At 39.0% G+C, this 13,494-nt stretch overlaps 2 protein-coding genes across 2 annotated transcripts; one reads left to right on the top strand and one right to left on the bottom strand.

The window, feature by feature from the left end:
• Window positions 1-500: 500 nt before the first annotated feature.
• Window positions 501-5,370, top strand: LOC135612047 (vacuolar protein sorting-associated protein 2 homolog 2-like). The gene is made up of 11 exons (XM_065107770.1): window positions 501-726; window positions 1,049-1,093; window positions 1,361-1,395; window positions 1,484-1,534; window positions 1,700-1,804; window positions 1,902-1,973; window positions 2,092-2,163; window positions 4,247-4,327; window positions 4,476-4,511; window positions 4,611-4,672; window positions 5,006-5,370. The coding sequence occupies exons 1-11, from the start codon at window positions 693-695 to the stop codon at window positions 5,073-5,075; spliced, it is 663 nt and encodes a 220-aa protein (XP_064963842.1). The 5' UTR covers window positions 501-692; the 3' UTR covers window positions 5,076-5,370.
• Window positions 5,371-9,544: 4,174 nt separating this feature from the next.
• LOC135612045 (transcription factor PHYTOCHROME INTERACTING FACTOR-LIKE 13-like) lies at window positions 9,545-13,125 on the bottom strand. The gene is made up of 8 exons (XM_065107769.1): window positions 12,962-13,125; window positions 11,978-12,083; window positions 11,009-11,891; window positions 10,811-10,909; window positions 10,672-10,737; window positions 10,501-10,566; window positions 10,014-10,413; window positions 9,545-9,843 (listed from the first exon to the last, which is right to left on the bottom strand). Exons 2-8 carry the CDS (start codon window positions 12,067-12,069, stop codon window positions 9,839-9,841), a joined length of 1,611 nt encoding a protein of 536 aa, XP_064963841.1. The 5' UTR covers window positions 12,070-12,083; window positions 12,962-13,125; the 3' UTR covers window positions 9,545-9,838.
• Window positions 13,126-13,494: the final 369 nt, after the last annotated feature.

Genomic DNA, 13,494 nt, shown 5'->3' with positions numbered 1-13,494 from the left:
AGTGATAATAACTCTTTATCTAATTAATTGGACCCAATTCAATCTTGATCGAACTTAAGTTTATTACTCAGACCTTGAATTGGATCTAATTTACTTCGTTATTGATATTTTAATTAAATGATATATAATATCTTACAAAATAAATATGACATATATATCCATAAATTTTTAGATATTTGTTTAAATATTAAGTTCTTCGTATATATGGCATTGCGGTAAGAATTACTATTTTTTTAAAAGATTATGTCTCTTATATTTTATATTTTATATAATTTGTCAAAGAAGAAAGTAATAAATTCGAAGTTTACGAACCGTTGGATAGATTCACGCACCGAAAGGGAATCCTAAACAGACGTGCGATTCACACCCGCTTTCTTACCCCAGGGAGAGTCCTGCATCGACCCCACATTACTCCTCGTGTGGGGGAGGCCGGTGGATGTTCAACGGGTGGATCGATAATTATTTCTCAAAGAAAGAAGAAGAAAAAGGGAAAACAAAGAACGAAACACCGAACCTGTGCTGCTTGCTGCCGCCGCTGTGCGTGAGTGAGGGCGAGCAAGAGGCCGCTCCATCACCAGACGCCAAGAACCCTAGCCGCCTCCCACTTCCGATCTAGGGGTCCTTGCCTTTCGTTCAAGATCTCTGCTCTCCTTTCCCTCGATCATTTTTTGCTCGGGCGAAGAGAACGCATCATGAACATCTTCAAGAAGAAGACCTCCCCTAAAGGCGAGGAAAAAATCTTTCTTTTCATCTGCATTTGTCGTCGCCGCGTTGGATTTGGTTGCTATCCGTGTATTTTCTCGGTTAATGTCCGGTTCCGATGCTTAAGATGTTTTCTTTTCCTCAAGAATGGAAGGAATTTGTGATCCGCATTCTTTTCCCTTTTAAGTTTTTCTTGATTTCTTTTGGGTACATGCTCCAGCGAATTTCTTGGTCGAAGTTTGCCATTTAGGGTTTTGTTTCCTTCTATTTTTTTCTTTTATGATCCCATTCATACGATATTTTGAGCCTTCCTCTTTGAATCTGATGGTTGTGCTTCGCCGCGCAGATGCTCTCAGGACGAGCAAAAGAGAAATGGCTGTCGCCACAAGAGGTAGAATCTCGTCTTGTGGATGCTGAGGGTTTTACTCTCTTGAGGAGTGCTTTTATATATTTGTCCACAAAATGATGAAAAGATCGGACTTGTATGCTAATTTGTGATTTGATCTGTTTCGTTTTCCTTGTCCAAATTCAGGCAGTAATTAAGCATCAATAGCTAATTATAGATCAAGCATTATATTAATATTCTAGAGAGTACATTTACAAAGAATAAATTATGTCATTATTTTGAGTGACTATGATCTTCCTATCTCGGCTTCAGGTGTGGAGCGTGAGATTGCTTCCCTGCAGTTAGAGGTTTGTTTTTCGTCTATGCTGTCCTCTTGCATTAAATCTTGTGCATCTATTTGGCTGTCTTATCCTGTTTGCAAAATAATCATCACAGGAGAAAAAACTGGTTGCAGAGATCAAGAAGACTGCACAAACTGGGAATGAGGTTTTCTCATTGTTGTTCATACAGTCTTATTATGACTTTCTTTGTTCAAGCAGTATTCTTGATATTATTGGAACATCTACTTCATTTATACGGTTCTGTCATCATGATACTATTCTGCACAGGAGGGATAATGGACAACTTTATTTGGTATGTTTACCCTTGTAGGCTGCCACCCGGATCTTAGCTCGTCAGCTTGTTCGTCTGAGGCAGCAAATTACAAACTTGCAGGGAACTCGTGCACAAATAAGAGGCATAGCAACCCACACCCAGGTCAGAACTTCTAGTTACTAGATTTAGTTATGAACTGCCAGTGTCTTCAAAGATGTCTCAACATGTGGAGAAAAATTGGCATTGGGCTTTTTTGCAGGCAATGTATGCAAACACTTCAATATCCACAGGAATGAAAGGTGCAAGCAAGGCAATGGCTGCTATGAACAAGGTCTGGTGGAAGTTTACTGTTAATATTTTGGGTGCTTATTTCAACAATGGAAAATCTATCAGCTAGATGTTGAGTCATTTACATGCTTACATTCTGATTTGTGATTTACATGTTTCAGCAAATGGAACCAGCTAAGCAGTTGAAAGTGATGAAAGAATTCCAGAAGCAATCATCACAAATGGATATGACGGTAACACACTGATTCATAATTTTAACCACTTCGATAGATTTTTCAATTCTACATAAAATCACCGGATAGTTTTAAATACTTTTCTAAGAAAGGGTGGCATAGTGCATGAAGCTCCTGCCAATATAAGTTCTAGAAAGTATTAATATATGCAACCTTACATTTATAAATAGAGATACCATTTATATGACCTAGCTACCCGAAAAGAGTAATGCGTGACACTAAGGCTTACCCTCACTCTTTTGATTTACTTTTGGCAATGCTTCTCATCCTGCTTGCTCTCTCTAATACTAGATGAAATATCTGACATGTTAAATTGTCGGAAATTATGTATCTACTCAAAACTAGACCACATTACAGCAGCAGCATGGAGAACAGTGCTGTTGACTTCTTTAAAAAAAATTCTCTGTATGAATTTGACTTCTTATTTAACTTTTAAATTCATTGAAAATTTGTCTGCATGGAGCATGTGAATCCTGAATTGGTTCATTCTTTTTCTAGAATCTCTTCAATTGGATTTATCTCTATTTTTGTTGGTAATTATGGTCACACTTTTCTCTTTAAAATATGAACGTACTGTGTTAGTTAATCTGTCCCATTGCTTGTTTGAGGTACTCAGGGAACAATTTATAAGTGCCTAACATCTGGGGTAATTTGGACATGGACTCCTATCTTAATGATTTGATGGGACTATCTTAATGAAATTTTAGTCTCACCTACCAATATTGTTAGCCATATGTTTGGTGTTATTGTTGATGGGTTGTTGGTTCTCGTGTGAGCCTCCAAACATGACGAAGATCCTCCAAAGATGAATAGGGAGTAACAACATGAAGGAAGATGAAATTTGAAACTTTGGTCTCGTAATGGATGCAAACTTCATCAACTTTAGTCTTGTAATAGTTGAAAATTTTCTTGAATAAATTTTTTGGATTCATGGCAAAAGCAATACACTTGTTGGGTTAGCTTGTAACTTGATTACATCCGTCGTGCAATGCGATTGCTAAAATGTGGTGGGTCTATGAACTTCTACATGAAAGGAGCTTGAAATGATAGTTTTCAGAAATGTCATATTTGCTAAGGTAGCTTAGATCGAAGGAGACTGTTGCCTGACAGGCATTGTTTTGTTGTATAAGACCTACCTGGCATATAGGGTATAATATCTGCTGATGTCCCTGATGATTTTCTCCAACCATAATCCAAACTTCAATCTTAGTAGCTTCTCAAGAAACGGTATTCTTAGAATTTTGCTTGATTTATAAGAACTTCTAAGATCAAGTAACCCAAAAAGTTATTATTCTACGAAGCCCTTGTCCTTTATAGGCCAAAACGATCCTTTTTAAACAATATGCAACAAGCTATAAGTAGTGTAAAATAAAAATGCATTTTAATTTCTTTACCACTTACTGATTAGGATTGATGTCTGATTTCCTGTATGTAGTGGATTCTAGCGAACCCATTTGGTCCTGAAATGAGATGGGAAATGGTATTGAAGACAACTGTTGGTAATTGATTATCAAAATGGGTATAAAATGTGGCTAAAGATGTTTGATAAAAATAGCTTATGATATATATACCAGTACCTTTTCAATAATATAACAGTAAGGGATTGATTGCTAATACTCATGAGCTCCCCTTTTTGTTTATTGTCATCTTTGACCTACTTGAGATTTTTTGCTAGACCTAAAGCAAATTTGTGTGACCCATTACAATACAGTAGTTGAAGGTTGATATATCTCTTAGTTTGGAATTACTCATATCTGGAACCCATGGGAATAACTCTATGTTTCAAATGAAAGTTTGGATTATTCTTGCAAAGGATTTCACAACACTCAAATCTGCTTCTTTGGATGGACATCTTTTTATCAGGATATGGTGCAATTGAAGATCGATTGGTTAGTTATCTAGAAATTCATGAACTTATGTTATTAAATGAAAACCTATTATAGGCAAACTCCTTACAATTAAATACATTTCTTGCCTAGATATCTGTAGTCTCTCTCTAGCCCCCTTTCTCTTCTGTGCATCCATGTGAGGAAGTGTGTGTTTGAGCGTGTTAAGCACTATACTTATGCTACAATTTGTGCAGATTGAGATGATGTCAGAGGCCATCGATGAAACATTGGATAAAGATGAGGCAGAGGAGGAAACAGAAGAACTCACGAACCAGGTAAGATAAATGTAGCTTTGGCAGCTCAATTAGAATTGAGAATGAACCTTCTCCGAAGCAAGCAAAACTACTTTATTTTGGCTCCAGATTTCGTTTGGTGCATTTTGCGTGAATTAGTTTTAATCTTATTTTTTGTGATTTCTTTTAGGTGCTTGATGAAATTGGTGTTGATGTTGCCTCACAGGTAACAACACATTTTGCATACCTATTTGGTGTGCTATTTTAGATATCCATATATTGTTTTCTTCCTACTTTAAGTTTGTTTTTGTTTGTCCTTTTTCAGCTATCTTCAGCTCCCAAAGGGCGGATTGCTGTCAACAATAAGAAAGTTGATACTGCCTCAAGGTACGAAATATTAATTAGCACGAGTTGCATGTGGAGTTCAGGTCATGTGAATGACAAGCCATGAGTATTCCCATTAGGTTTCTTCTTAAAGAAAAGCTATCTTATTTGCGCCCTTTAGTCACTTCTTGTTCTTGTAGCAAGTATTTTTGATGTTGGATATAATTTGTGCAAGCAAGTCAGAGTAGTTCTGCTTCATGCCGACTATGCGATGCATATAGCAAACCCACTGAGTAGCTAGAAAAAGAAGGATTGTCTATGTGTGTGCTGTATTGTCATGTAATTATGATAACTTCTGCCAAAATGCATCTCATTCATATAAACCTGTAATTGCAGGAATGTAGCTCCAGAGAGTTCTCAAGTCGATGATCTCGAGAAGAGGTTGGCATCTCTGCGACGCATCTAATATAGCCAAATACTGTTCTTGCAGTGTATGCAAAGTTTGCTCGAAGTCATCAAATGTTTTTTTATCGTAAACTAGGTGTCTCTATTCTTTTAAGGTTAATGCTGTAGTATCGACCCTGCCAATTTACCAGCATCGTTCTCATGGTTTTTAGTGTTGGAGCAAAGGACTTGTAATAACATGCATACCATATGAGAACAATGTTTCTCAGTTACTGTAAATTCATGAACTTGGTGTCGAACTTTCTGAACTGGATCAGATACTAAATGTTTGCTTGCAAAACAGACATTTTGGCTTAGTGTGGAGAAGTGTTTCTAGATTTGTTTGGGCTCATGGAAGATTTGTAATGCTTTTGGGGGCAGAGGAGTTTTGAGGTGCAACTCAAAGGTGGCTGAATTTGGTTGCTTTTGTGCTGTACTAACAATGTGATAGATTGATACCTAAAACATTAGTTTGAAGTGTTTAAACAGTTTAATGTGATAGAAATTATTGTAACATTGATAAGATGATCTCATCAGTCACCAAACTTCGAAACGTTTAAATGCTTTCTATTGCCCATTATAATTGATTTGATCTGACTCCGTCAAGCTATGCTAGAACATGAAAGATTGTTTCTAAGATTGAAAATTAGAGAGAGAGAGAGAGATTATTATTAAGAGGGATTTATAAAAAGGTGTTTTTTATACTTGCTTGATATTCTTTCATCATGAAAACAATAGGAGATATTATATCTTTTCCTTCGTATTCTTCCTTGTAATTAATAGAAAAAAAAAGAAAAGAAAATATCATTATCAAGAGAGTTTAGAAAAACTATTATTTTTTGTTTAATTTTTCTAATAATTAATAAAAATTCTTATCTTCTATCTTAGAAAATAATATTATTATAATTCATAAAAAACACAAATGAATCATTTCGAAAGTTTTTATCGTATAACCGTTCGAAACTTATGGAATTATGATTGGATCATTCCTAAAAAAAATCAATTTTTTTTTATCATCTAAGAGTCCACTAAGAGGCTAAATTTTTACGGATCGACAGTGCAATTGAGCAACTATAGTCTTAAAACTAAGATGGATGAAAAATATTATTATGACTCAAATATGAGAAATATTTATCATTCGGAAAGTGGGAAAAAAGAAATTTCTAAAGAAATACATTGAGAAACGATATATGTATTGAATCTTTCAACGAGATAATACTTTTTTAAATCTCTTAAAACAAATTTTGTTCCAAACATATATGATATGCTATGGTTGCTTACTTCCATATGGTGCAAATATTTAAATTTCACTCTTTTATATATTTTTCAGACCCATTGCCGATAGAAACTACCACCCATCTCTCTCTCTCTCTCTCTCTCTCTCTCTATATATATATATATATATATATATATATATATATCATATAATTCATACACACACACATATATATATATATATATAATATTATTATTATTAACCTTCTCCACTGTTCCTTCACCCCCTCAATCCTCGAAGCTGCCACCCACACTCACCCAGAAGATAGCAGCTCCTCACAGGTTTCTTCTTCTTCTTCTTCTTCTTCTTCTTCTTCTTCTTGGGGTTCAGTTTTACTGCAATGTGATCATGAAATGGTGGTTGATGCCGTAGTCTGGTCGGGAAGTCTCAGCACTGTTGCCACACACACTTACTTGATGCTTGTTTGCTAGCTTTTTATCTTGTAATGAATGAAAAGCTAGCAGCAGGGTGAGCTCGTCTTCTTCTCCATGGCTGTGTAAATCTCAGTATCTTTTCCAAGATAAAACTGTTCTTGCTATTGCTTGCAAATCCTTGGGTTAAGTTTCAGATTTATATTTATCAGTAATGGATGTTTGCCCGAGGAACGAGTGATCAAAATCGATGGAATGTCTAGATTTTTTGGTATGTCATTCTACAGTTTTGATGATACGCCATCTATTTCATTGTCCTCCTCTCCTTAGAAAGAGAGAACAAAACAAGAACACACTGCATCGAATACTTTGTAAATAGAGGAGTTTGACCGATGGAAGATGGATGATGATGTTTCTGATTCGGATACAATGACATGCAATATGATCTGGCACAATAATTTGGTGAACTCGGGGACCCAATGCTGCAATAAGCAGCAGCATTCGAGATGTGAAGCCATGTGAGAGCAGTTTGCTCGAGTTGCAAGTCGGCACTGCACAACTGTGATGCGCAGAGCAGTGCCAGGAAAGCTCTGACTTTTGTGTTGTCGCAATGCGGCGGGCGCGCGCGCGCGACACCGGCATGAGCAACCTGCTCATGATAATACCAGATGAACATGAACTCGTCTTTTCTGTGCTCATCTGCAGCTTCGGAAAGGAGAATTATCCGAGTAGAGAAGGAAGGAAGAACACGATGTTCTGTTCTGCATCTATCGACACAACCAAACATCTTCCTCGTTTCAGATACCTGTGAAAATTCTCTGTGTGGATCTTACTTTAGCTGACCTCTTTACTCTTTACATTCTTCTCTATCCTCTATGTATCCACATAATCGAAGCAGTACAAGGTTTGGAGCCACTCGGATTGCAACCCCGAATCCTCACTGAAACCGAACGAAATGTGTTGATCGTTGCAGCTGAATTCTCACCGTGATGCCATGCATGAGAATTTGCTGAACTCAGAGCCCCAGGTGAACGTCTCGATCACGTCCCTGCGAGAAAAGGGGAGGTCCCAAAGCAGCTCAAGATCTGCCAGAGGCTGAGACCCAACAACAGAGCTGCTATTTTCGCAGTACAAATCTATCATGAACGAATCCATCCTCTGCAACCTACTTTAATTTGAAATGCAAGCATTTAGATCACATGACGCTATTGCCTGTCATGATCATGTGATCGATCAGCTTGTTTCCTCAATTCATAAATAAATGTGAGGATAATACTGCGATGCCTCGGTGGTCCCTAATGTCAGTACAGAATGCAGAGAAGATGAATGCACCAGGGAGATTGCAGTAATCCAACATCCGTAAGTGATGCAGGATTGGATTCAATTCCAATCTTCCGGGATGTCGACTGAAAGCGCCTGTAATCGACCGTAATCTATCATCATCCCTTCCTTCATTCACATACAATAAACCGAGTTCTTTAGTCGTGGAAGATTCTGCAGAAGCACGAGTTTGTCAGACACTAAACAGTTCATGCAGACCTCCCATACAGAGGAGATTAAATTTCTGCGCTTGCAGAACGCTGAGGCAGGGGCGGATCCGAAGCAGAATTCCAACAGGCCACGGCAGGCAGATTGATGGAGTGGAAGAAGGCAGAAGGGAGAAGGAAGATCCGGCGAGGGCCAATCGGAACGCTGGATCCAAATTTGTGGATAGAGTAGAAGCATGAAGGGACATGAGCTACGGCTATGAGCTGTGGTCATGGTTCCACGAGGCCCTACCACGGGCATCAGTCGATCTCAGGCCTACCAACATCAGATGAAAGAGAAGAAAACAAGAGGAGAAGAGCTGTCCACTGGCCCAGTGGTGCTGCAATGATTTTGATGAGTACTCAGTGGTGGACCTCCAAAACATTCTCCCACTCTTCCTTCCACAAAGGCACTTGTTATGTGAAAGAGTGTGGCTCACTAGGTTGAGACATAAACACATCAGGATTAACATGCTACACTCCTCAGGCTCAGCTTCCATGCAAACAAATCTTGTCAACATGAGGTGACCAGCTTCATCTGATGGAGTGGAGCAAAGAAACAGATGTATGTGGACAAAGCACCATAAATGCATGATTTCATTGAGAATCTACAACCAGAAATTGGTCAAATAGGTGCAGAGATAAATCCAACCCCTCATGAGGAAAACCAAAATCACTATCTGCAGCATGTGAGTATATACATCCAAGGAAATGGTTTCATGTACCTGATAACATCCTTCAAGGCACAATATGCTTCCCTTTGGTGGTACCAAAGGGGAGGATAAAGATACAAATCATTGTGCCAAAGTAGAATAAGATGCCTACCAAGAAATTTGGGTACCTTGTCCCATTATCTCATGAAAACATGAACCAGAACATCTTTGTACCACTGGTGGCAGTCACAATTCACCATAAGTAATCGATAACATTCCAGAAGATTAGTGGTCCCATAATTCATTTTGTTCCTCATGAAAAGAATAGTGTGCCGGTCACGGTAAACATTAGTATCGATCTTTGAACTTGAGAACGAGACTTGTTCCGAGTCGGTAACGAGCGAGGTGATCTCTTGATTTTTCTCTATCTAGTTGGATTGTTCGGAGAATCAGATGTAAACTTTAATGCAGAAAATATATCATTTAAAATTAGACAGTGGCTCCTAAGATGTAAAAGTCTACTGATGATAATGACAGGATTGCAAGGAGTCATTGTGGAGTGGGAGCTGGATGGATGAAGAGCCAATAGTGCAATCACAATGTCTACATCACTGTTTTCAGCAATCACCAATTGGTGAAATAGATAATGGATATTTATTTCGTAGTGAATAAAAAATACGTATTCTATTGATATTTTGCACAATAAGATAACAAGTACCTTGTACTAGCTTGAGTTTCTAGCTCAACTAAAGGCCAGAATTTCTCATTCCCTTGTAATATACATAACAATTTCTGGCTTCAGCAGGTGATCAGGAGGATTAACAAGGAGAAGGCAACATGGTGATCGGTCAATTCCAATCTTCTGACCCCGTATCTTTGCGGCACCAACTCCGCGGCAAGTCCACAAAGAATTGTCTGAGATAAAGAGTAGAGCCGACTCTAGATTTGAAGTTCCTCCTTTAATCTGCTTACGAAAGAAATAAGTTTCAGTAAGTAAACCAAGAAGATTTCTTCCTGCACCATGTTTTAGACTCATAATTTACGGTAATCAAAATTACCATGAGACGAACATCGTCTTTCATGATATGGACCAAGAGTCAGGTAAAGAAGAATTACTGAACACTTGCAACTTACCAGATTTGTTGTTCCTGATACTTGTAGGTCCTCCGGCAGCAGACGGGAGAGTGGTATCAGGTGATGCTGCTGATTGATTATGCTGCACCATGTGCGATCCATATGCACAAAAGTTATGAAAACCAAGGTACCGGGCATATGATTCGGGAAGATGAATGTTCTGCATCTGGCTGGGAAAGTTTGCTGCACTTATAGCTGGGGAGGGTAAAAATGATGCCTGGTTTCCGCTGGAAACTGGGGCTACAGATGCATTGACAAATGGAACTCTTGGCAATTGAACTGCACTATGAATAGCAGACATGGATGCATGACTCATTCCAATTCCCATTCCCATGCCTGAAATGTATTGTTGGACACATGGAAACATCATCGACGCCATGCCACTTCCCATCCACATCATCTGATACATGACCAACGATACAATCATCGACGGTTTCTGTTATATATATGTGGAGAAAAAGATGCAAAGGCACTAAAATTTTCATACCTGAACTTGCAGCTGAAGCGTTTTCAGGTACTCAATTGCTTCATCCAGCATTGATGCTTTATCTGTCTGAAATTATGTATAACCATAGTCAGACGAAAAATATGGCTGGATTGGAAATGCTCTTTCTACAACCTTGACTGTCAGAATCATGATCAAGAGAGACATATGTACCTTGTTGCAATGAGGTATGAGCTCCTGCAGAGCCTTCATTTTCTCATTTATTCTATCTCTTCTTCGCTACATGATAATAACACCTTCATAAGGACAGAGACATGAATCATTGAGTTGAAGAACAGGGAACTCATTTTACCCTCTCTGAGAGATTGTGGACCTCGGCAGCACGGCTTCTTCGTTTGGACGTCGGTCGTGTAGCCTGCTTCTTCTCATCGATTGACTCGTATTCAGCTTCCTGCAAGTTTCAGAGACCTGAGGTGTCAGAATCATCTTCAAAGAACACTGAACAAGAAAAAAAAAAAAAGTGGAATTATTTAACCTCTTAATAGAGTACCTCACTCTGGCACCCAGATTCTTCCACATCTCTTGCCTTCCTCCTCCTCTTGTGGCTGTGATTGCTCTCATTCTGCTGTGCTGATCTTCCATAACTGCAGCCAGAACCACCTGAAGATGAAGTTACAGTGCCTTCATGTGCCTTGGATTGCATTCTCTCAGAGAGAAGCCTCATGCCAGTGCCCTCTCTAAGTCTTGTGACAATGTCAGCTGCATCATTGCTAATATTATTGCTTGGATCGGTCTGAGCTTGAATCTGATTACTTCCACAAGCACTTGACCCAACTGTCATCATCGAGGACTCCTGGGCACCTGCCTTGCTATTGCTCCCAGATCCTCTGTGCCCCAGTCGGCAACTCAAGGATCCCAAATCAGCCTTCACTTGCTTTGAGAAGTGAGGAAAGTTGAGGACACCACTGTTAGAATTTTCTAAGGAGGAAGATTGTGGCGTAGAGCCCATAACATGTGGTCTAGGAGGGGGCATAATGTTGTCCTGGGGATGAGGAGTGGACTGCTTAGGAGCAGGTGCTGTGAAAGCAGTGCCGTCATCGGTGAAACCGAATTTTAAGTACCTATCTTCTTCCTCCGCAGTGAAATCCTTGCTGATATTTTCGGAGACAACTGTGTCTGTGCCTGTGATTTCAGGGAAGAACTCAGAACAGAATTCTTTTTCGAAGGAGTCATCGAGAGGGAACTGGAACCATGATGCAGCCTCAGCCTCTTGGATCAAGTTACTGGAATCCCCAAGGGATTGCTCATATTTCTGCACTGGATCAGGTTTCGAAGCTTGTTTGAATTCACCGACCGGAGTTCTCCGGTGAGTCTGGCTGTGCATAACAACATGTCCATTCCTCCATAACAGCTCCACAAGCTCGTTATCAGGTCTGCAAGATCAGAAGAACACAAGATGATACATATTGGTTGAAGTTGATGGAAGCCGAGGATGGAAACAGAGCAAGTGGGTTCTGACCCCATTGGTTTCCTTTGATTTGTCATGGGAAGGAGATCTGTCAAACGTCCAGAATCATCTTCCATGGTCCAGTCAGGAACATATTGATTCATTGATGGACTACGAACTTCTCCACAGAAAGAGAAACAAAATCAAATCAGAACAAGCGAAGAGCAACATAATGGCCAGGAAGATATCACCACATAACATTCAGCAAATGCTTAAGTACATAACCCAAAGATGGAACAGGAACACAAGAAGAAAAAAATCTCCAGGTTTAGATTTAGTTTGAAGACAATGAAAACCTGGGAGGATTATGCGATTTTTTAATGGAAAGATTATGAGAAACTGAATAAAATAAAAAGGACGATGGAGATTAAAATATAGACATGTGACTTTACAATACTCAATCTAGAATCTAGTTATGAGACAGATATCTTTAAAGATTCGGAAAAGAAGGAAGAAGATGGAAACAATAGTATTGCCAAAGAGGGAAAACAAGCACAGATCTAATTAGCCACGACAAATAACCAATAAAGAAGAAGAAGAAGAAGAAATCAGAAAGAACAAAAGAAGCATAAGAAACGAAAGCGCTGAAGAAGGCCAATCGACATGAAGGAAAAGAAGGATTTTTGCCTAAAAAAATCTAAAGCATGGAAGAACAGATAAAATAGCAAAGGAATGAAACAACTCCAACTCCAAGTAGTAAGTAAAATCCAAGAGAAAGCATGCAATCAGAACTAATAGTATGCAACCCAAACAGAAACATCAACATTTCATCATGAAAAAGACAAAGGAAGTTCAACAAGTGGTTCTGATTTCTAGCACAAAACAGATATCAAAACCTCACGAGACAGCTCAATTAATCGAAACCAAACTACACACAAATTAGAAAGAAGATCAAGTGTTCGTTGGGCAAAAAGGAGAAGAAAGCCTTGGCAAATGTGAAAAATCCACAATGACCATGAAGGGAAGTACAGAAATCAGGGAGGAGAAGGGACCAACCTGCTTCAGCAAAAGCTCTTCTGAATTCGCCAACAGGCTCTCATGCAAACAGTGAAGTATCGTCAAATGGAACAGAATTCCCCCTCTCTCCCTCTCTCTCTCTCTCTCTCTCTCTCTCTCCCTGTGCTTCCCAGCTTTCTTGTTCTGAAGAGGCCTTCAAAGAGCCTTTATGAGAGTAGTGTTATGGATTTGACCCTCTTCTCCTTTTTAACCACGCCATATTCGGATATTGACAAGGAGGACGACACATGACATCGTTATCGCATCACAACATGCCATTTATCATGCTACCTGCTAAGTATTATCTTCTCTCGTTACAGAATCTTTGGCTATATATATATATATATATATATATATATATATGTATATATACTGTTGCTTGTTTCAGTATGGCAAATCTATGGGTTGAGCATCATGCCAGGCCACGTTCCTCTGTTGTCTGAATCCAAGTTCTATCACTCCAAGGCATGAGCAAGTTTTGGGATGGATCAATTAATCCCAAATCACAGAGTCCAAATCATTTGCTTCGGCTC

This window comes from Musa acuminata, chromosome BXJ2-5 (assembly GCF_036884655.1).
Source record: "Musa acuminata AAA Group cultivar baxijiao chromosome BXJ2-5, Cavendish_Baxijiao_AAA, whole genome shotgun sequence".
NCBI classification, from domain to species: Eukaryota; Viridiplantae; Streptophyta; class Magnoliopsida; order Zingiberales; family Musaceae; genus Musa; species Musa acuminata.
This window is presented reverse-complemented; position numbering and strand designations above follow the sequence as displayed.

Coding starts and splice junctions, on each gene's coding strand:
- LOC135612047 (XM_065107770.1), top strand. CDS start 693: ATGAACATCTTCAAGAAGAAGACCTCCCCTAAAG. Junction 727..1,048: donor GAAGAAGACCTCCCCTAAAG/GCGAGGAAAAAA, acceptor TTCGCCGCGCAG/ATGCTCTCAGGACGAGCAAA. Junction 2,164..4,246: donor CATCACAAATGGATATGACG/GTAACACACTGA, acceptor CAATTTGTGCAG/ATTGAGATGATGTCAGAGGC.
- LOC135612045 (XM_065107769.1), bottom strand. CDS start 12,069: ATGAATCAATATGTTCCTGACTGGACCATGGAAGATGATTCTGGACGT. Junction 10,567..10,671: donor TCATACCTCATTGCAACAAG/GTACATATGTCT, acceptor ACATAATTTCAG/ACAGATAAAGCATCAATGCT. Junction 10,414..10,500: donor CGCTTCAGCTGCAAGTTCAG/GTATGAAAATTT, acceptor GTCATGTATCAG/ATGATGTGGATGGGAAGTGG.